This window comes from Ambystoma mexicanum, chromosome 11, assembly GCF_040938575.1.
Source record: "Ambystoma mexicanum isolate Mex_15411 chromosome 11, UKY_AmexF1_1, whole genome shotgun sequence".
NCBI classification, from domain to species: Eukaryota; Metazoa; Chordata; class Amphibia; order Caudata; family Ambystomatidae; genus Ambystoma; species Ambystoma mexicanum.
The window spans coordinates 773,511,948-773,534,826 of record NC_090934.1 but is presented as its reverse complement, the minus strand read 5'-3'; the positions used below and the strand labels follow the sequence as shown (position 1 = coordinate 773,534,826).

At 47.7% G+C, this 22,879-nt stretch overlaps 1 protein-coding gene across 10 annotated transcripts in view; it reads left to right on the top strand.

Annotated features, from left to right (window-relative positions):
* The window catches only part of SCUBE2 (signal peptide, CUB domain and EGF like domain containing 2), a 1,402,698-nt gene that overhangs the window by 1,062,329 nt on the left and 317,490 nt on the right, over positions 1 to 22,879 (top strand). For 5 of the 10 annotated variants that reach the window (XM_069623684.1, XM_069623682.1, XM_069623685.1 and 2 more), the window contains one exon: positions 22,204 to 22,233. The exons of the other annotated variants lie outside the window; for them this stretch is intronic. In XM_069623684.1, coding sequence (XP_069479785.1) covers positions 22,204 to 22,233 — 30 coding nt within the window. The remainder of the gene's footprint in view (positions 1 to 22,203; positions 22,234 to 22,879) is intronic. 10 annotated transcript variants of the gene reach the window in all.

The window sequence follows — 22,879 nt, the reverse complement described above, 5'->3', positions numbered from 1 at the left end:
CAAAATACAGCTACATTCGGTAAATGGATTGCACTGAACTGGTCACACTAGTAACATACCCGTAGCCTTTGCAGGTGATGCAATGGTAGGCCTATTGCATTAAGAATACCTTTAATACTAGGATATCACTGCTCACTGGGCGCTAAACTCACTTAGATTAAGCTAATTTTATGCAATAGGTTAAGGAATATAGACTTTACAGGCTGAGTTTCATAAAGTTGGCAGAAAAATAAACGCAAATGAAAGCATTTATTTCATGAAAGGTTTTGTTCTTTATGATCTGGGGGGCCATTATCATAGGTAATGTTACCTATTCCCTGGACACCATATCCAAAAGATTTAGAAAGTCGCCACACAATCACACAGCAGAAATGCAGAGTTTGATGAGAAGGAGCTAAAATCCGCTAGAGAGTATCTGTTGTTGACCAGTAAGCTGGAAAAACCCCTGAGTGACCAATAGCATGCTGCAAATCCGACTTGCCAGGTGCCAATAACTTTGTGTCCACTGTTTATGACCCTTTGTACTTTAAATATCTTCTAGATGTAGCAGTATGTCCTCTATAAATATCCCCAAAGAGACAGTATTCATGTCATGATGTTTATATATAAATACACTATCATATATTTATTTATTTTCCATTTATAAAGCGCACAAACTGCCCTCGGGCATCGAGGCGCTGTTAAAGCATTTTCACTTGGCAGCAGGTTAGCCTAGTTACATTACTTCGGTACAGGTTCAGTAGTTAGGTACATACGCTGCTCTTGTTCCAAAGTTACAGGGGAGACAGCAGAGCAGGTGCGGTTCACTTGAATAGTTTGGTTTTCAGTGCCTTTCTGAAAGCCATGAGGGATGTTTCTGTTCTGAGTTCAAGTGGGAGTTAGTTCCAGGATTTTGATGCTAGAACCTCAAAACTGGAGCCACCGGCTTTGGTTCTATTAAAGGTAGGAATAGTGAGCTGGTATGAGTATATATCACGTTTAGGTCTGAGTGTTTGGACTTGGTGTATTCGTTCCAGTAGATAGGAGGGTGCTGATTGGGATAGGCATCTGTGGGTTATTGTAAGTGTCTTGAACAGTATGCGCTCTCTGTTGGGGAGCCAGTGGGCGTCTTTTCTTGCCTGAGAGATGTGCTTGCTCTTAGGAATGCTGAGAGCTGCTCTTAAGTGCATTTTTTTGATCGATATGTAATCTGTTGATGTTTTTGGCGGATGTGACGAGTAGGAGGACATTACAAAAGTCTAGTTTTGTACATATAGTTGCTCTGGCAATGTTGAGCCAGTTTTGGCTGAGCGGTAGGGTTTTACAGCACTGATAATTTTGGTTGGGAGTGCTGCTGAGGAGGAGATAAAGCTGACTTGTCTATCCATAGATAAGGTTGAGTCCAAGAGCATTCCAAGGGTTTTTGTACAGCAGTCGAGACTTTGACTACAGTGTTCTCTATTTTGAAACTGCAGTAGTTCTTGTCTAGTTTTTTGAGGGCCTCTTTGGGGCCAACCAGTAGGATTTCGGTTTTGTCTCCATTGAGACAGAGGCCATTTGCTGCCATCCAGGCCTGCGAGGTCATGTGCGTAGTCACCAGTAAGAGGGAGAAGAATTTGTGGATCATCAGCATAATTGGTGAAAGTTATGCCGAATTCTTCTAGGTCATTGAACAGTTGTAAGGTCAACAAGTTGTAGAGTGTGGGGGAAGTGCATAAACCTTGTGGAACACCACATCCAATAGGGGGTGGGGTGGCTGATGCCTGGTCTGAGAAAACCCTCATGACTCGGCCCTCGAGGAAGGATGTTATCCAGGTGGTGGCCTCATCGGAGAAGTGTGCAGAGTCTGCGAGGTGTTTCCCTAGGATCTTGTGGTCAATCAGGTCGAACACTGCAGATAGTTCAAGGAGCAGGAGGAGCGTTGATTTTCCCTTGTCCATGTTACCTATTAGCTGATTTTTTAAGCCAAGCAAGGCTGACTCAGTGCCGTGCCGGGGGTGAAAACCAGATTGTCTCTTTCCCAGTATGTTGTGCAACTCGAGGTAGGATTAAATCTGCAGATATGCAGCTTTGTAGAGGATTTTCAATAAGAATGGCACCGTGGTGATGGGCCTGTAATTGATTTGGGAGTCGGGGTCCAGTGTGGTGTTTTTTTTTTTTGTTTAGTAGTGGCCGGACCGAAACTTCTTTATGGGAAGATGGAACTGTGCCAGATGTGAACAAAGCATAAATGAAGGCTGTGATGAAGGGGGCTAGTGCTGCAGCACAGTCTTTGATTATGCTTGCTGGACAGATGTCCCCTTTTTATTGTGATGGTTTTATATGCATCATGATTGATGTGACTTCAGGGATGGTTATATTTCTGAAGGTAAAGAGCGGCATGAGCTTGGGGTCTAGGAGGGTGGGAGAGTTGGGTTCAGGAGTGGTAGGTATAGGTGGTGTGGTTTTAGGTAGGTTGGTGAAGTTGGATTTGATCTTTTCTTGGAGCAAATTGATTTTTCCCAACATAGCATGTTGGATGTCATTGCACCATTTCTCGTCCTTTACTGTTTGATGTGTGGAGGACAGGGCTCGTCGAAAATGGCGAATAGTTTTTTGGATTGGGATTTCGCTTTGTCAATTCTGATCTTATATGCAGTGGCTTTTGCTGCGGCGATGGAGATTTTGTATTGCTTGGCAATGGCGAGGTAGGAGTATGTGTGGAGTCGGACAAGTAGGATTGCCATTTGTTTAGGGCTTGCCTTTTGAGTACTTTTAGGTCGAGGAGGTCTTGATTGTTCCAAGAGTTGGTGTGTTTGATATTTTTTGCTCTCTTTTTCTCTAAAGGAGCAATGGTGTCAACTGCTTCTTTGAGAATGGAGTTGTAGAGATTGACCAGTTCTGTTGGGTTGTTTGAGAGAGGTTGTGCTAGAGCTGAAGCTTCCAAGAGAGGGATAAGTCTGTCTTTGGTAAGCATTTTTTTTACCTTGCCGTGGCGACTGGCATAGGAGAGTTTTGTTGGGTTACAACTCTTGAAGGAATGTGCAAGTGGATTAGATGGTGCAGTGTTTGAACTAATGTCAACACCACAGTTATGGTCAGCTACCCAATCCAATATGCGTCCTTTGACGTGGGTGGGCGAGTCCATTTTTTGGATGAATTCTAGTTCAAGGACAGATTTTGCAAAGGCTTTACTTTGTTTGTCTTTTAAGTCCTTGAATCCAAGGTTGAAATCTCCTAGGAGGATGGCTCTATTGTTGGATTTGAGGTTGTTGCCTATGAGGTGTAGGAGGTTGGCTTGGAAGTTTAGCAGGGGGGCCTGGAGGACGGTATACTAGGTGCATAGTGATGGTGTCTTTGGGCGTGAATGAGATTTTTATAGAGAGGGCGTCAAAATTGTCAGATGTGGCAGACTTGATTTGTCTGGCCTTGAGGGTTTCTTTGATAATGATGGCGACTCCATCACCTTTGTATGTGGGTCTGTCCTGGCGGAGGATTCTGTAGCCAGGGGGTAAAGATTGGCATGTTGCTGGACCGGAGTCTTTGTGTAGCCAGGTTTCAGTAATGGCTAATGCGCTAAGCTCGAGGTCAGTGATCAGGTCATGGATTTCTGTGGCGGAGTGCAAGTTGAATTTGGGTGTTGGCGTTGTGACTGGGTTTAGGTGCGACAGTGGTCAAGGGGTGTGAAGTGCTGAGTTCTTGAGAGCTTATCGAGGTGGTATTTGTGGAGGGGTGCGTAGGGGGTTAAGGTAGCACGTGTGGTTGTCATAGTGGTTGCTTTGAAGGATTGGGAGCAGGATCCTAGTCTTTAGATTCTGAGATGTATAGGTGGCGGGAGCGCATGGGTCTGCTCTGGTGGCTGTTGTATGGTATTGGTTGAATACTGAAGTACTTGGATCTTGGAGGAGGCAGGGTAGTGTCATGCCCTGGAACAAATGGCGGGTCTGGGACCGCTGGAAAGGGGCCCGCCATTAGATGTGCCAACACGTATTTCGCCTTACGTGCCTTGCCGGTCTAGTTGTTTGTCTTCGCGTCCGTTCTGGAAGTATTTAGCCAATCTCTTCCGGGTTACGGACGCGTTGCAACTTTAGACTTCCCTGTGTTGTCACGCTCCGAGTGTTTTCCCTTGCGGATTCCGCCCGCTATCCTGTCTTCTGCTGCCTTCTTGTTTTTCTCGCTTACCTCCTGTCTCTTGCCTGCCGTTCTGGCTCCTCCTTATCTTTCGGTCCACCTGGCTTCCTGTTCACTGGCCCTTCTCTTTGCTCTACAAGTACCTGTATACCTTTGCTTCCTTCAGATTTACTTCTGGTGCTCTTAATTGTTCCATCGTTTCCCGATACCTTCCATTGTGCTCAACTTCCATCGTAGCCTTCGAACTTACCTGCCTTCCGTCGGTTCGATCTACTGCTGTCATCCATCCTTGTGGTTCGGGTTTTTTATGCCTCAGGCTTTTTCCTCATTACTGACAGTCACAGGGAATCTATCCTAGTGGCACTGTGGCGTCCTTCCGTGGCCCTCCTTACCTTCTCAAAAAAAAGGAGAAACCGACACTGAGAGGAAAGAAGAAGAGAGACCCCAACCAAAAGGTTAAAGGTGAGGAGGAAGAGGAAGGAAGGGAAACTGAGATTTCATCAGAGGAAGAGGACATTACTGAACCTTGTGATAGGTAGGGCTCACCTATAATGAGAGCGGGGAGGAATGGTGTAGGTGGAATGGTTTGCAAGTGGAGTGGTATGCTGGGCTGGTGTGTGGCCATGTTGGTGGATGATAGTATAGTCTGAGGTTGGTGCGGAGGATGGGTATACACAATAGGTGGTGATACAGTTAATGGGCTCCTATGAGCAGGCAAGACAAAGGTGGCACAGCTAATGGGCTCCTATGAGCAGGCAAGGCAAAAGGTGGCACAGCTAATGGGCTCCTATGAGCAGGCAAGGTGAAAGGTGGCACAGCTAATGGGCTCCTATGAGCAGGCAAGGCAAAAGGTGGCGCAGCTAATGGGCTCCTGTGAGCAGGCAAGTAAAGAGGTGGCACAGCTAATGGGCTCCTATGAGCAGGCAAGTAAAGAGGTGGCACAGCTAATGGGCTCCTATGAGCAGGCAAGGCAAAAGGTGGCACAGCTAATGGGCTCCTATGAGCAGGCAAGACAAAAGGTGGCACAGCTAATGGGCTCCAATGAGCAAGCAAGACAAAAGGTGACACAGCTAATGAGCTCCTATGAGCAGGCAAGATAAGATAGTGGCATAGGAGAGTCAGAGGGACCATACATAGCAGTAGAAGTGATTGAAATGCAGATGGTAGTAAGATGCATTAATGGAGTTCATGGTAGTGCGTTATAGCAGGATAGAAGTACACATTTTAGGTTCGTTTTTGTCAAACTGGCAGGATGGGCCGATACATGCCAAGCATCGGTAAAAAACAAAGGGTCAATCTGTGATTTACTCACTGTAGTGTTGCTGCGTAGAAGACCAGGCTTCCTTTAAGTGTCAGGGATGGTAGTCCGATGTCTATTTTTCATTAACGCACATGAAATTGTTGCTGGTGGATGCCTGGTGCACCATGTGGCAAAAACGGGGCAAACAGGGGCCTTAGTTACAGCCTTGTTTGCAGGCATCCGGCGCTTCCACCTGCCAGCGGATGTGGTGTGGACAAAAGGAGATCAATTGCTGGGCAATGAGGCTCCAGCCTCACTGTGGTGCCTCGCTGCGCCCGACATTTGCAGGTCAGGCATAAGTAGTTGGGACGTGTCAGGCGGTTGAAATGTAGCACGCAATACAAAAATGCACACGAACAAAGCTAAATCGCTTTGCAACACTTTGCCGGTATTTTAAATCTGGTCGATGCAGAAATAAGGCAGATGGGGGAACCGTGCCTTACCCTTAGTGCAGCATGCAGGAAGGCAGCACGAAGGGCACACAGAGAACGCTGGATCAGCTGTGGTCTCCATGCTCCTGGTTGAGATGGGGGGGGGGTGGGGACTCCTGCCCTCTCCTGGTATGCGGGTGCCAGACTGAGGGTATTCCAGGAGCAAACAGGGGCCTTAGTTACGGCCTTGTTTGCAGGCCACCAGCGCTTCTGTATGCCTGCGGATGTCGTGTGAACAAAAAGAGTTCAGTTGCTGGGCAATATATCATATCATATATGGCAGAAGGTAGCCTTGGGAGTGAGAGGTAGTTCATGGAGGCTGTTCTGTTAGTGTTAGGCTTATCAGACCTCTGTAAGCTACAAGCAGAAAGGAGCCATCTCCCAGAAATTCTGATCCCTGGAAATGCAGCATTACAGTAGTTCAGGAGCACTCATGAACAAATATTGTGAACAGGACCCTGCTTGTACCAGCTGATATTGATCAGGACAACTCCAACATTAGCCAATATTAAGCAGAACCGCTCTTTTGCACAAGTGTTCGCCTTTATTATGTCTCGGACCCACCATTAAACTGGATCACTCCCGCACATCACTGGGTAATGCATATACTTAATTATTTTGTACTTGCCCCACATACACACACACCCACTTCTTGCACCAGTCAGTTTTGTGCATGATCTCTTATCTGCACCAATAGTTTTGACCGCATCTCTGGCCCCAATCCCTTTTCATCATTCATTACTAAACATGATCTGCTCTGCTTGTGACGCATCAGTATTAAGCATCATTACCTAGCATATATACATATTTTTCACAATAAGTCACGCATATTCATATACTTTGACAAACATGCAATTATTAACCTATAGAGTCGGGCGGTGGGGGTCGAGGGGCTAATTGGGTGTAGACTTAGCTGTATAATTTGTTAAATGAACCCACATGTTGTAATGTTCTCCAATCTTTCCTTTTCTTTGAAAAGATATATTCTTTCTCTTGTTGACAAAATCTCCAAACTTTGTAGCCAATCTTCCACTATAGGTATATTAATACCTTTCCAGTATTTTAATAAGTGTTTCTTCGCTACTATAAGTGCTATATATACCCATTTCGATTTATTTCTAGAAATTTCTATTGATGCTGGTATTGGTCCCAAAATACAGTTGATTGTTAAGCTTGAAATTTAGTACCCAATATTAAATCAATAAGTTCTAAAACCTCTTGCCAGAAGTTTCTAACCTTGTGACAGGTCCAAAACATATATAAAGTAGTTTCGATATGGCTTTTACAAAACCAACATAAATTTGATGGTAGAATTTTACATTTATATAGGTTCCAAGGAGATCAGTATAAATAATTAATGATCCCTTGCTGTGTATATCTTAGGTCAAGAGCTACTTTGTAATGGTTAGGCCCAGTGCAGATTTGATTCCTGACTTTCAGTAATTGCATGTCCCAGATCAACTATCCATGCATCTTTGCTCCTATTCCGGATGCTGATAGTTGTGTAGCCTTCGATAGCTGTAGTAATGCAGGAGGATTATACATTTTAACATTCAGTGGAACAAAAACAGTAAATGAGAGGTCCTTTATTTGTTGGTAATGCAAAGCGTTGCCAGGGCATAACTTGAATTTAAATTTCAGAAAGCCAAATTCTAGCAGATAGCTTCCATCAAAAATTAAATTTCCATATTCCTGCTTTCTGCCACGTCTTACAAACAGCATATGGTTGTTAATTTTCAGCGCTGGATTTTTGCAGAGGCAACAGTCCTCACATAAAAAATATTTTCCCCCTTAAGGCGATTACTTTGTTTCCATTATGATAACACATGTCCAATATTACGAAGTGCAGTTGTTGTTGGGAAATATCCTCTCTGCATATAGCAAATTATCCAAAGAAATTGGGTGTACTGAATTGTTTTCAATATGAACTCAGTTTGGGGTCTCTAACACATCTTCATTGAGCCAGTAATGTAAAGTGTGCAGGGTGCATACCCTATATGAAATGAATATTTTCGGGGGTATCCAAATCCACTAAGTTAAACAGGACCTCGAACACACAAAGGTATATTCGCTTTCCCTCCTCCTCCCCAAAGGAAGTCACTAAGCACTTTGTGTATTTCATATATTATATTTTTTTTAAACGGGGAGCATATTAAATACATGTAACAATTTGGGAAGCAAGGTCATTTTTATAGCATTTACTAGCAGAAGTAACCATTCTCCGAATGGGTTCTGTAGACAGACATGATGACACTCATAAATTGATGAAAATCAATGATCCTGTAGGTCGCTAGGTCGCTGATTTGCTTATCACTTGATGTTCTTTGCACCCTGAAGTAAACTGCACTGAGAATGAGCATGTGTGGCTGGCTGACATACCCCAGAGTACACGTTGGGGGGAGGTGAGAGTTGGTGTGCTGCTGCGTACTTGGACATTCTGTACTCCCCCCACCTGTCGCCTCACCCTGGCGTGGCGTAGTTTGTTGCAGTGCAAATATCTCGGTAACCGTGCATCCTAGAGACTTGAAATGTTTTATTTGAGGTCCTAGACCACATTGATGTTTTGCCGGTTTCGGGCAACCGTCTTATGTGTGAATGCGCTCAAATCTGGGTGGGTGTCTAATTGTTATGTAGCTAGTAATATCCTGAGGGTCCTAACGGATACCCATGCAAAATGTGGTGCAGATTGGTGAAACGGTGTGGAATGGTATAAGGAACCACGCTTTGCTACAAACCCACACACAACTTTTGACTTTTACATATAGAGAGTTTACCCCACAGTGTCAAGTTAATATTATTACATGTCTTACATAGTGCAGATATCTCTACCAATTGCAATCTAATATTATTCATTAGCATCAGAGTTTTATTCCTAGTAATTTGAATACCAAATATCAACCCATGAGTTGCAAGTATCGCTAAATAGGTTTCTCTGACAGGACATTGTTATAGGAAAAATCTGTTCTTGAAGTGTTATCTTTGTAGTCGGATACGTCCCCAACATTTTTTAAAACATCCATTAGATGTCAAAATTAGCTTAATAGATAGATAGTCAACAGGTCATCTGCGTAAAGTAGATCTTTTGAGCTACAACTACCTCTTTCTATTCCCTGCACCTCGGGAAAGGTTGATCATGTGGACTATGAGATAAAATCCTGTCGCATCCCATCCATAATCGGAACCATCTGAGACTGAGGTTTCGATACCTGGAACCAGGGCTCTGTCTGTGTGAGTTCTGTGCATCTACAGCCAAGCTAGTTAAATGCCAGAAAGCATGAATCCATATGGCCTAGAAGTCTTAGAAACAACCATGCACTTCTGGAGGGTGCGTTGAGAAAGGTGGAACATGCATCCTGAAAGTCTATTGTCCTTTCCATTGATAGAAATGTTCTGGCCAAGGTTGTATTCCAGAGGAAGTCTATAAAAAGTCTGGTCCTGCATGATAGTCAAGACACTTTGCCTAGTTCACCAAAAGGTCCAAGTTGTGCAGTAGGTCTAGCAACCTTCAGAGTTGGGACTCCATCAGTTATAGGGAATGAGCTCTTACAAGTCTGACACATCCTCCAGGGAATTTGACCCTTCTCAAGGTGGAAGCCATCCCCATTGAGGTTAGGGAGGCGCGCCCTACTATAAGCTCGTCGCTAGCGGTTTGGGAAAGCAGGACCTCACTGGGAGGGACACCTTCTTTGGAGACGACGACTCCCTGGGTGTAATGAAAACCCCTGTGAAATCTGTACTCTTCGCCTATATAGGGGCCACAGGAGTTGTAATGGTGATAAGGCATTTTTGTTCCTGACACCACTGCCGAACCCTCTGCAGACGCCATATCCTATATTCAGCTATACGTTGACTCTAGTTAGATACTTCTATAAAATCACTGGAGCCCTCACCTGGGAAGGTGTGAGGGGGACGAAGCTTATGAAACTTCATCGAATCCAGGAACGTTGGGGGCAAAAGCTCTTCAGATATGTACGGAGCGAGAGAGCCACGAGCATCGATGTGGCACCAAGAAGGCCGCCAAGATAAGCGGGTCTAACGTGGCAGGCAGAGAGCAACAACGCAGCTACCAAACTCACAGACCCTTCCTGGCGGAAGTGCTGAGAGATAACAGGTACACAGGCTGCACAGGAAGAAGGGAGGTGGGCGATTGTGTGCTGCATGAAAGCCCAAATCCTGAGTCATTCACCAGCTAGTGATCCCGTGAACAACCTGAGCATGGACCGAAGTGTCAAGAGTGAGAAGGAAATGGCTAAGTACACTGAAGGCTTAGAGAACCATATTGAAAGGTCCCACCACAAAAAAAGGATGCAAACCCTGCCAGAGATGGACAAGTGAAGCCTAGGGACTAGAGAAACTTTAAATAGCCTGCACAATGGCAGAGGGGCAGGAGGACTGATACCAATACTAAAACCCTAGAAAATCATAAAGGGGAACTGAAGAGCGTAACGCCCATGCTACCCTCAAGTGAGCGAGTTGGGTCTTAAGATACAGCATTGGTGGAAGGGACTAGGTCGAGTACCCCATTGGATCCCAGCATTGAAACCTTTGCTAAACTGAGTTATCTTGTTTTGAACACTTGAAAACCTTTCAGTGACTTTGTAACCAGATGAACTGAGACCTACTTGGATTTTTAACTTTGTGATATCTTCTTTTGCAAATCGCTGTGGTGACCTCGGCCTAGAACTGTGTCCTGGCACGAACCGTTTATTCTTAGAGTTGTCTTCAGGAGAGAGAATCTGCTTGGAGGTGTTGACAACCTCCAGAGTGGAAAACCCATTCTCTAATTTTTGTTTCCTTTACTCTTGTGGCAGGGCCAGTTAGTTGGACAGATTAGGACAAAGGGCTGAAATTGAGTTATTTGATAACCTGATAAGCACCTTTTTTTGTTGTTGTTGGGAAGGAAACCCACTTTTAGCAATAATGGGCTAGTGAGTAACACGCTTGCTATGTCCCCTAGGGAGTGTTGAGCTTAGCAGGCTCACCTCCCTAGTCCCAAAGTGATTGGCTCCCCCTTGGGGAGAAGGGACGAATGCCCTGGATTAGTCACACTCCTATGGGAGGAGATAAACGATCTGTTGCAAGGGAAGGATGAGAAGGAGGTGAGGGAAACCTCTGGTCTGAAGTGATGGTCTTCCAAGGCTCTGCGTGGAGAGACTATCTGGCCCCCACAGGAGTGCTATGGGACCAGACCATTACTTGGTAGGTGTGGCGGCTGAACTTGAGGAGGATCCTGCTGTAGATTGCAGGAAAATGAACTGCCAGAAGTTCTCTGCGTTCTTTCTGCTAGAGCCCTATATAATTGCCTCACTCTATGTTCCTGGAAACCCCTATAGACCAGCAAACAAGCAGGGGTGGGACTCTTATCAGCCACTTTCTGCTGGCTTTCTAAAAGCTGCCTGGGTGCTAACCACCTTTTTTAGTTAATCTTTTGAACTGTGGAAGAGCTCCATACCATCAAGGGCAGGAGTGGGGGAGAGGTCTTAAACTTCCTCCCGAGCCTCCATTAATCTGTCATGGAAATTCTGTGCAGACAAAGGAATTTCATCATCCATCATTTCCTCCTGGGTACGATGTATCCACTGGAAGAGCTTTTGAGTCTGGTATTTGAGGCTTTGGGTTTGATGGAGCTGGCGGTGGATCCAAAGTGGGTTCCTTCTGTCTCTTAGGTGCTTGTGGTGGAGCCACTGTAATCTCGGAAGCCTTTACAGGTTTCTGTGGTTGTGAGAGCATCGCCCAAAACAAGTCCTGGAAGTAATCTTTCATAGGCTTTGTATGCATTAGTATCTTAAATCCTAGTAAAGAAAGCATTTTCTGCTACTTGAGTTTTCAAACACTCTATTTGAGTAACGGGTCTTTGCAATTGCACAGGCATGGAACCAGAGCCCACCTAAGATGGCTGCCATCAAGGCCTCCCCAACCAGGGTTCATCATGGGACAGGGCAAGAGGTGGAGGCCAGAAACATGGTGTGGGGTAACGACATCCTCGCCTCGACATACCACTCAACCCTGGACACAAAGGGATTCCTACCCAGCAAAGCACTGGACCTGTGGCTCTGTCAAAGGCTTGGCCACCAAGGTCTGCCTCGCCACCACACAAAACAGCCATTTTGTAAAAAGATCATTGAGCCTTTGTGATAACAGGCTTCCGCTCTTATTCTTGCTTAGCCCCAGTTTACATTTTTTATTTTTATTTTTGCTAGATGTCGTGGAGGCCTTTTAGGCCTCAACTTTATTACGTTTAGCCCTTTTTATGGAAACTCTGGTAGTGTGTATTACCCTCCATGATGGAGCCTCGGGTGGGGGAGCCATGGAGTGTTTTGCCCCACTGGGATGAACCTCTGTGCAGCCGGTGATCTGCTCAGCCCTTACCTGAGAAACCTTGGAGAATCCTCTGGTACATTTGGCCCCAGACCGGGGATCCTTGGCCTTGCTAGTGCAAGCTTTAGCCCAGAACGGAGAACTGAGTGAGCCACCCAGTTAACTTTATTACCTAAATGGGGAACCTTGGAGCTTCCTTTGGTATTCAGCTTTCCCCCCCTGCAGAGCACCTCAGGACAAGTCCTAGTAATGGTTGGACCGCTGCAGACCCTCCCGGAACTGTTAACTCCTGTGAAAGAGGTTTCCAGACTGCCAAGTAATTTTCTTTTTAGAGCACCCCAGTCTAATGCGTTTCTCATAGATGAAATCTTCAAGGTGATGAAGAACCTGTGCATTGAAAGATGCCCCCATCCCGTTTTAGCCTACAACTGAGGGTGTGTATTAAACATGAGTCGCAGTAGAAGCATGGCCCCAGTGGTGGTCTGGGCTCAAACACTCCAGGGAGTGTACATGAGGGTCTGATGCCACATAGTGATGCCCACACGAAGAACAGATAAAACTTACTCCCTGTTACATGGTCAGTTCCCAAAATCTAGGGATCTTATTCAATCTGTCTTTTGTCCCAAAGATTTATCAAAATAGCACCAAATCCTATCGCCCTACCCCGTCTCCCCCCGCAACTCCTAGAATCTTCCTCTAAGTTAAAATTAGATTATAGGACACATAGAAACATTTCCTTAGGCATAGCAATAATTCTACATTGCATAGACCATTTGAACATAGTTTATATCTTGGCACCTGTTCTGCAGTTCTGGCTGCTGGTTACCACTTCACTTCGTCTTTAGAAAATGGATTATGTCCCAAACTGATGTTCAATCACACGTTCCTATAACATGCTCATGTGTGTACCTGGACATCACCACCGAAGCAAATACATCCATATGCAGTATTCAACAGCTGCTGCTGGCGAGGTTAATACCTAAATAGGAAATGCCCTGCCTCATTGCATCTCAACCTGGCAAGACTGTCAGAATCCAGAAACGTTTTAAAAATTACCTATTCAAACTGTTTGCAGTCCGTAGGCTGTGCCCCCTAAATGCCCATAAACAGAAGGCCACCTCCCATAATCAGGTGTATAAGGGGAATGGCCTAGAAAGGAGGCAGAAGGGTGCGCCAGAACACAACAAGCAAGTGGGTTGGTGGGGCAGGCAGGGTGGTGAGTGCCATGCAGCAGAGGAAGGCCTGGGCTTCCTCTCGCCCCGAAACAGAACCGAGAGAGGTTTTTCAGCCTTTTCAGCCTGGAACCTGTGAGGTCAGCCTTCTGTTAGTGGCCTTCAGACTCTAATCTATTCAAACAGTGTTTAGATTCTTCTGCAAAATCAAATTTTCATATCCTCTCCCCCCTTCCTACTCAGCGCTCTGAGATAGCACCCATGACACACCTGGTGCATAAGACAATTTAATATAACATAAATTACTCCTACGTGCCACTCCTTTGTTGCCATGTTGCACGGGCGTCCCGGCATGGGGACGAGACCGCAGCGTTTTGCAATGTAAAATATGCACTTCCTCTTTACATTTTAATGAGGGCACGTGTAGTCATTGAAATGGACGAGACTGCGCACGCAACCTTGCCTTCCGGCGACACCTCACTTCATTATTTCGCACAGCGGGAAAGGATGCCTGCATCGCGTCAGCATTATTTTTTGCTGCACACTTAATCCAACATTGTTCATTATTCATCTTTTTTATTGATCCTACCCCAGCCTTGGGCAATGTGTTTTGAGGCTCTGTATCTAAAAGGGAGGTCCCAGGAGTTCTGTTTTCTTCTTCCTATGCACAGGCTGGATGCAAACACATGCACCCGCTCATGTCAAAATGTGTGTAATACTTTGTGATCTGAAATTGATAATAGCTGCAAAAGCAAATATTTTTCATTTGTTTTCTAAAACAAAGTTTGTGATACCTAATAAAAACCATACTAGGTCCCGCACCACCACTCAATAGGATGCTTGCACCCCCCTCTCCACGGTTGCCCATACTTGGACCCCTACTACCTCGTCATCTGCAACGGCTGCTCAAGAGAACTTGTTTTTGATCGGTTTCAGACTATCATGAGAACCAGGACAATGGCGGAATAGTTCAAAGGGCTGATAAGGGAGCTAATGCCTCAATTCATAGTGCCTCCCGCTCCTGCCCAGCTGGCAGTACCATTGCCCCCTCTTACACCTTCAGGCACACAGGCTCAGGCTCTGCCACATCTGAGCCAGAGCCTGCCTCAACAGCCAACAGTGCTGCCTCTGCCGGTGATGCCACCTCAGCCTGCACCAACATTGGAAGCTACAAAGGCTTTCGGTCCTCCAGCAGAGAAGCCGAAAAAGGGGAGTCCCAGCCATTACAGACAGGTTTGTTCAGGACACAGAAGACACAAGTTATGGTACCGACACAGAGGAGGAGGTTCATCGATCCGTCAATACCTTCCATAAGAGAATAATTTCCTTGGCCAACCTCCTGGGCATGCCCCAGCCGGAAGAGCCCCAGCCAGTGGCTGGCGTGCTTTCAAAGGTGTTGGCCTCAAACAGCTCAGGTTTGCCATTACAAAAGGATGTCCCCACGGAAACTTTGAAGTTGTGGGAGAAGCCTCACTCCCTTTAGCCAGCAGACAAAATGAGGGCAGATACCGGCTCATTCCGTTGGAAAAGCTGTGCCTAGCCTCACAACCACAGCACCAATCATCTGTGGTGGCATCTGCATCATTGTTCACTAAGCCTTCGGACTCTGGTTTCCTAGTCATCTAGTCGTGGAATGTCAGTGGGTGCAGATATGCAAAGAGTAACTTGGATGCACACCACCAAATTTGCACAGGAGGTACAGGATTTGCATCATTGATCTCCTCTTTGACGTCCAAGATCTGTTCCACTCCTCCATAGACGAGGAACTGAATAAGTGCAAGACTTCCACGCAGACAGCCAAATCCCTGGCAGTCCTCACAAAGACTAGCCAGTAGGCCTTTCAACGGCCCTCCTTCGCCAGAGACTCCAGGCAGAAGTCCTTGGCAGTTTTTGGAGCTACCAAGAAAAGCAAATGCATGAAACGGGGACTGCTCCCACAGTGACCACAGAAGGAAGCAGTCAAGACCGCCTCCAAAGGATTCTTCGCCCGCACTGCTGGTCTATGCTCAATGATCCCGTTTAATTGCTTTTTCGGATCAGGCCCATTGCACGCCTGGCAGCTGTGAGCTGTCATTGCATCTGAGCAACTAGTAAGCATTCTGCAGGATACCTGGATTCGGTCAGTAGTCTCTAAGGGATTCTGGCAAAGTCTTCCTCCGCTCCATCCTTTGATACAGATGGGTTTCTCTCTCCTCCTACAGGAGATCAGAAAACCACACAACATGCAGGCTATAGAACCTGTCTAACCACCCCCTCCCCTCTCCCTCCAACAAGAGAGGTCTAGGGTTCTATTCGAGAATCTTCTCAATTCCCCCCCAAAAATGGCTGGCCTGCGGGCGATGCTGGATCTCTCTTCCATCTACCCAGCGAGAGGTTCAAGAGGATTACGCTGGCACAAATCCTGAGCTCAGTTCAAAGCAACTATTGGTGCTGCACTGTGGACCTAAAGGATGCCTACCTGCATGTACCTATATGGGCACCACACCAAAGGTAGCTCAGATTATTAGTTGGCAAGCACCACTACCAGTATTGGGACCTGCCATTTGCTCTCAATGCAGCGCTGAGTGTTCACCAAACACATGAGCACTGGGGCCAGTTCCTTATGGTTCAGGGGATCCACATATACCCCTACCTGGATGACTGGCTTGTCTGGGCGTCCTCCAGCCATGAAGCGTTGGATGTGAGCAACTTCCTGGTGTTTACCCTGTTCGAACTGGGGTTCTCGGTCCTCTTCAGCAAGTCTTTGCTCAGTCTTTTGCTCAGAAGCTTACCTTCCTGGGGTTTGTGTGGGATTCGGATTTGGGCAAGATTTTCCCCTCAACCCAGCAAATGTTGGATATTCATCTGACAGTGGCATCTTTTCTTTCCAGGTAAACAACTAATTTGTGGTGGTACCATAGGTTGTTGGGCCTGATGGCCACGTGCACCCTGTGTTGACCACGCCAGTTTGAGGATGAGACGCCTGCAACTCCAACTCAGCAGCGCATGATCACAAGCCATGGACAAACAGTCGCAGCACATTGCGATCCCAGCAACTCTAGACCTACGGTGGTGGGCAGACCAGAGACCAGTTACATAGGGTCCCCATCAGGGAGCCTCCGAGAGCTGTTGTAACAAAATTCCGTCCCTTAGCGGGCGGGGAGCCCACTTGAGGATCCTAAAAGCCCACAGACTGTGGTTTGACCAGGAAAAGACACAGCACATAAATGCATTGGAACTACAGGGCATCATTTATGCGCTCTGAGCATTCCTGCCGAACATCTGCAAGAAATCGGTCCTGTTCCAAAAGCACAGCTAGACTGCAATGTTCTACGTAAACAAGCAGGGGAGTACAAGGTCTCCTCCACTATGTCATCTGGCTTTATCAATCTGGGAATGGGCTCTGGCACACAATATACTGCCCAGGGCATTCCATCTAGGCAGGATTTTGAACGAGGCGACGGATCTCTTGAGCAGGCTATGCCAATCAAGAATGGGCAATCAATCCCTTGGTGTTTTGCATCCCGTCTCCGGAGAGGCAGGTCTTCATGAGACCCATTTGTTCTCGACCAGACAGAATTAAAAAGTGGCTTTGCTATGCCTCTCCGACGCGGGCTCTGTAGGAGAAGCGCCAAACGGTACCTGGACTGGGGACTCCCTTTATGCCTTCTCCCCCCCCAATTCTGCTGATCCCTAGAGTATTGGCCAAACTGAAGAAGACGGCACTCCTACTGATAGTGACGCAGTGGCTGCCCGGTGTTGGTACTCAAAACTAGTGAGAATGAATGGGCTGAGCCCCATTTCTCTTCCACAGTGGCACATCCTGATTCAAGAACCGGGCAAGATCCTTCATCCATGCCCCCAACTGCTGAGCATAGCAGTCTGGTTCCTGAGGACTTGACTCTAGGTCGTTTAGGTCTGTATGCAAAAAACATGACAATCGTTCAGGCGGCCAGGAAACCGTTCATGCAGTCTTAATACGAAAGTGAATGAACCAGGTTCTGTTATTGGCCCTTGCAAAAACATATCATCCCCTTATCCAGCGGCTTGAATAACGTGCTATCCTTTGTCATGAACCTGGCTTGTCTACCCCCAAATGTGACGGTCAAGCATCAAAGGCCACTATTGCTTGGTGGCTTGTATCTGCCATTAACTACTGTTATTGCTCCTCTCTGAAGTGTACTCCTCCTAGGGGTAAGCATGCACACACAGTAAGAGCAAAGGCCACTGCAGTAGTGTGTGCATCACATTCCATGGGACATAATCTGCAAGGCTGCCATGTGGTCCGCACCGTCAGCTTTTTGCAAACACTATTGTTTGTATTGAAGTTCCAGGGCTGACACCAGATTTCGTCAGGCAGCCTTGAGAAACTGGTTTGCTCTTTGTTAGACTACCTCCACCCATGAGTTTGTCGTGCTACGAAATCTCCCATACGTATGGAGGAAAGGGGATGGGATGTAGGCGTAAGAAACAGTTTCTCACTGCAGTGACTACTCTAAACGTAGTCGATAGTCCCCTTTCCTCCATACGACCCTCCCTCCATCCCTCTGCCAAATCGGTTCAGCTAGCTTTTGGAGCCAACAATCCAACAATGGGGGGGAGGGAGGACTGGTGAGAGGGGCATTTGGGAGGAGACGTCATGGGTGGGCACGCCCTGCGTGCATTCATTAAATGGGATGCTTTTTATTGCAGTGCAAAACAATGCTCTGGTCCCGTATCCGTGGGACAGCAGTATTCCATCAGTATGGAGGAAAGGGGACTATGGATTTAGGAGTACAGTAGTCGCTACAGTAACTGTTTCTTTCTATGCTGATGACTCACAAGTCTTCTTTTCCTTTTCCTCATTTTCTGACTCCCTGCACTCTAAAGTCTCTGCCTGTCCCACCGCTGATCAAGCTGGATGCCTACCCATTTTCTTCACCTAAACCCTTCTAAAACTGAAGTTCTCTTTTTTTTCCAGCCTCTTTTATTCCTCTGCCTATACCACCTCCTGGTGTATCCTTTTCAACTTCAACTCGCAATCGCAGCATGATCTTGGAGTCTTATCTTGAATTCTCTACTAATAACTCTAACAGTGCCTGGATCTGCTTCTTTAATCCCTAGCACATCCTTTGTGAAGGGAGGATAGCACAGTGGCAAAGCGTGGGTCTTGGAAGCAAGATAATGGTGAGCAACACTTGTTCGAATCCCGGATCCGTACAAAAAAAAGAAAAAAAAAAGTGCGCTATAAATACCTGCACTTGCACGATCCGAATGTACAAGGCCTAGTAGGATCGTTTGCCCCACCCCATCCCCTTGCCTTGTTGCACCTTTAGACACACACGTGAATAGGAGCATTACAAATGAACCATTACACTACATTCTTTCCTGCTATTTAACTTCTGATTTAATCTCTTCTCTTCCCATCTTGATTATTGCTCTGCCCTTCTGAATGGTCTTCCTGCCTCTGTTTTCCGTATCCTAATGCTCCTGCGACTTCCTCTTGTCGATTTCTGGCCTGCCTTTTCACTCCCATCTTCTCTTTCACTTCCTCTGTATTGTGTATACATGTATTCACAGCTTTGCTCCATCTTATTTTTCCTAGTTAGTCACTCTTTATTCTACTTCAGTCTCTTCGTTCCCAATCGTTGCATGTATCTGTTCCCAAACCACCTTGTACCCCTTCCCTTTTGTGCTTCTGGTCCCAAAGCACTGGAACTCTCTTCCACTATCTATGTGTTCCTTTCCTTCCCTTCTTGTCTCCCGAACCCGGTCAGAATCCTATTTCCTTTCACTCCTTTATAACAACCGTTTAACTACATTTGTTCCGTTTCTGACTGTATTTCTCATCCATTTTATTGCATAATGTTTTTGTACCTCAATGTTCTATTGTATGTTCAGTGTTTTGGCGAAAGCGCTTTATAAATATCAATAAAGGAAAATACTATTGGGGGCGTGGCCTGACTCCGGTGAAGATGGTTGTTTAAGCATGCAGCTCCAGCCCACCGCATCTTAAAAACCGCCAATTTGTTCTCTCTTCAAACCCTCCCCCTTCTCACCTTATAGCAGCAACGGCTTCAGGCTACTCGCACTCCGGTTCCCGTCCGCCCCAGCACTCATTTTGACATTTTCTCTGTCCTGCAAGCCCCGCGACGGGGAGCACAGCCGCCTTGCATCACACGTGAGGAGATCACGGGCTGTGGCGGTGACACAACTTCCCGGATTGGGCCTAATCTGGTCTCTCACATGCGCTCACAGTGCTCTAAAAGGATAGCTCAAAAGAAGAACATTAGTTGAAAGTCTTTCTACTTCACCCCACAACACTTTCTGCCGTTTTCTGAGGTAACATTTTCTTTCCCCTAATTCACTTCAGCGGGGGTATTTTTAGTGCCTCCCTCCTCCTTCTGTGCCAGTGGGATACTTCTGAGTGCATTGTATCAACGTTATATTACTGAAGGCTTAACCCCTTAAGTGCCAAGGATGAGGTATTTCGTCCTTGGAATTCCCTCCAGGTTGCCAAGCTCGTCCTTTTTGGCACTCCGTTTTGAGCGATCCCTGTAAAGCAGGGATCGCTCAAAACTGTAATCCAACCCCCTGGCTATGTGAGGAGGAGGTCCCCCGTCACTGCCAGGGGGCTGTATTACGTTCAGTTTGACGTTGGCTTGCGTAAAGCACGCTGACGTGAAAGTGAAAGTAATTTTCACCGCAGCAGCCCGAAAATGCAAGGTGAGTGTTCTCCTTTCTCCCCCTCGATCTCCGGCTGTATTTCAAACCGGAGATCAAGGGAGGTGTAGTTTGAAAGGGGATATTCTCTCTCCCCTTTCCAACGACACCCTTTGTGACAGCATTGCTGCTCACGGATGAGGCACAGGGCGCTCGATCCGCGGGCAGAAATGCCCACTAGACCACCAGGGATGTCTTTGAATGCGGGGGGAGGTAGGGGCTGCTTACAGTAAGGAGCCCTCTCCCCCCAGCCCCCAAACCCTGGGGGCACATACCTGATAAACCCTGGGGCCAGATGGCTGATCTGCCCCCAGGGAAGGGGGAAAAATAAAAAAAATATGTTAAAAAACCGGGATGGGTCGTGGGGATGCTGGGGGGAATTTATTTTGCCCCCTGAAAGGGTCGTGGCCCCCGCACACCAAGTGGAAAGGGGGGCCACCCCTTGTATTCCCCCTGGGGGCAGTTTTATGCCCCCAGGCAGGAGTACAGGAGGTGGCCCACCATCCAATTGGGTGTTGGGGGGGCAGGAATAAGTGTGCAGGGCCCCCAAAGGATGGGGCCTGCAGGTTAGGGCCCCCCTGGGGGCAGATGGCTGATCTGCCCCCAGGGAAGGGGGCAAAATGAAGAAAAAAAAGGGAATTTTGGGTGGGAGAGGGGGGGTTTATTTTACAGTAAAGGGGGGTGGCCCTCTCCCCCTCACCCCAAGGGGAAATGGGGCACCCCCTGTAGCCTTCCCTGGGGGCAGATACGTGCTCCTAGGAAGGGGCCTCTGACCCCAGGGTGGGCTGCATAAAATGCCCCCCCTCTTATCTGCCCCCAGGGAGGGCTGAATGAGATGCCCCCCCTGCATTTGGTGTGGGGGGGGAGAGGGTCACCCCCATTACATTAGAAAATTACCTGGCGGTTTAGGGTGCCCCTCAGCCCGCCCTAAAGTGTAGTGTACTATTTTCCATTTTTTTCTTTGTTTACAAAACTTGCCTTGGCGCAGAGGGGCACATTGTTGTGCCAATCTGGCCCCAGGGTGCCCAAACCTTACTGACCCACCCAATGGGGGTCCTGTCCAATACATTTTTGGTGGCCCTCTCCCCCGCACCTCAAATGGAGGGGAGGTGTACCTCACGCAGCCGTTTGTAGGAGGCCCAGGGAGGCCAGCGTGAGGTACCCCCGCCACCCATTTGGGACGATGGGGGAGAGAGCCATCAAAAACTGTGGGACAGGCCCCCCAGTGGGTTGGGAAGTAAGGGTTGGGCACCCTGAGGCCGGATTGGCACAACAATGTGCCCCTTTGCGCCAAGGCAAGTTTCATAAACAAAGAAAAAAATGGAAAATAGTACACTACACTTTAGAGCGGGCTGAGGGACACCCTAAACCGCCAGGTAATTTTCTAATGTAATGGGGGCTGACCCTCTCCCCCCACACAAAATGCAGGGGGGGCCATTTTATGCAACCCTCCCTGGGGTCAGATGCCCCTTCCTAGGAGCAGATACCTGCACCCAGGGAGGACTACAAAGAAAAAAATGGAAAATGGTGGACCGCATTTCAGGGGGCACTGTGGGGCACCCCAAACCTACAGGGTATTTTCTAATGGGATGGGGTGGTAACCCCATCTCCCCCACCCACAATGGAGTTGGGGTCATGTCATGCAGCCCTCCCTGGGCCCAGATATCTGCTCCTAGGAAGGGACGCCTGAGCCCAGGGAGGAGTGCAGGACCCCCCCCCCCTTATCTGCCCCCAGGGAGAACTACATGAGATGCTCTGCCCCTCCAATTGGGGTTGGGGTGGAGAGGTGCACCCCTCTTCACATTATAACATTCCCCAGCGTTGTAGGGTGCCCCTCAGCCCCCGCAAAAGGGCAGCCTGCCATTTCGAATAATTTTCTTTGTTTACTAAGCTTGCCTTGGCACAGAGGGGCACATTGGTGTGCCAATCTGGCCCAGGGGTGCCCAAACCTTACTGCCCCACCCACTGGGGGGCCTGTCCCACAATTTTCGTGGGCCCTCTCCCCCCTCACGCCCAATGGGTGGCGGGGGCACCTCATGCAGGCCTCCCTGGGGCAGATATCTGCCCGTAGGAAGGTGCAAATGGGTATTCACTGGGGGTGAGGTTCAGTAGACCACCAGGGATGGCTTGCAAGGGGGGCATGCTTGCAAAGTATTTATTTGTTTTTGCTGGTGTGACCGTAGGTAACACATGTTTTTTGTTTTGTGTACAGCTTTTTCTACGCGAGCAGCTTCAACGTTATGTGAGTACTTTTTTTTTTATTATTCTATGGTTAGGGCCCACTGTTAGTGGGGTGGGTGAGACTGGGGCTGGATTGTTGGTGGGGTGGGTGGGAATGGGCTGTCTGGGCAGATATGTTGGTGGGCTGGGACACAATTGCAGGGGCAGGCCACAAATTGCCCCTCATGCCAGCAGAACATTGCGTTTCCCTGGGAGCGGATCCCTCACATGTGGGTTGTCCATCTGCAAGCCCAGGCTCCACCTCCGGCTGTGTTATGTTACAGATGTCACCTTCGGGGAGGAATGGGGATCCTGCCGGGGCTCCCTGGAGCTGCTGCTGTGCTTAGGGGATGGTACACCCACATGGTACATGGATGTCCAAGGTCCGGGACATCACCTCCCACCGTCCTGGAGTTGCGGCTGGGCTGCATTACAGCTTTTCCCTTCGGGAGGTATTGGCACACTGCCGGGACTCCCTTGCGGGGAGAAGCTGTAACGTAGGGCAGCAAGGGCTCCAGTAAAGTCGGCAGTAGTATCCCTGGCCTTGGGCACCCTTCTCCCATGTGGGTCTTTGCCCACATGGAAAACGGGGAACCCCATGCATTTCCCAAAAGAGGAGACCCGTGGGAATGCACAGAGATCTGACTTGCGTGAAGCGGCCCAGAACG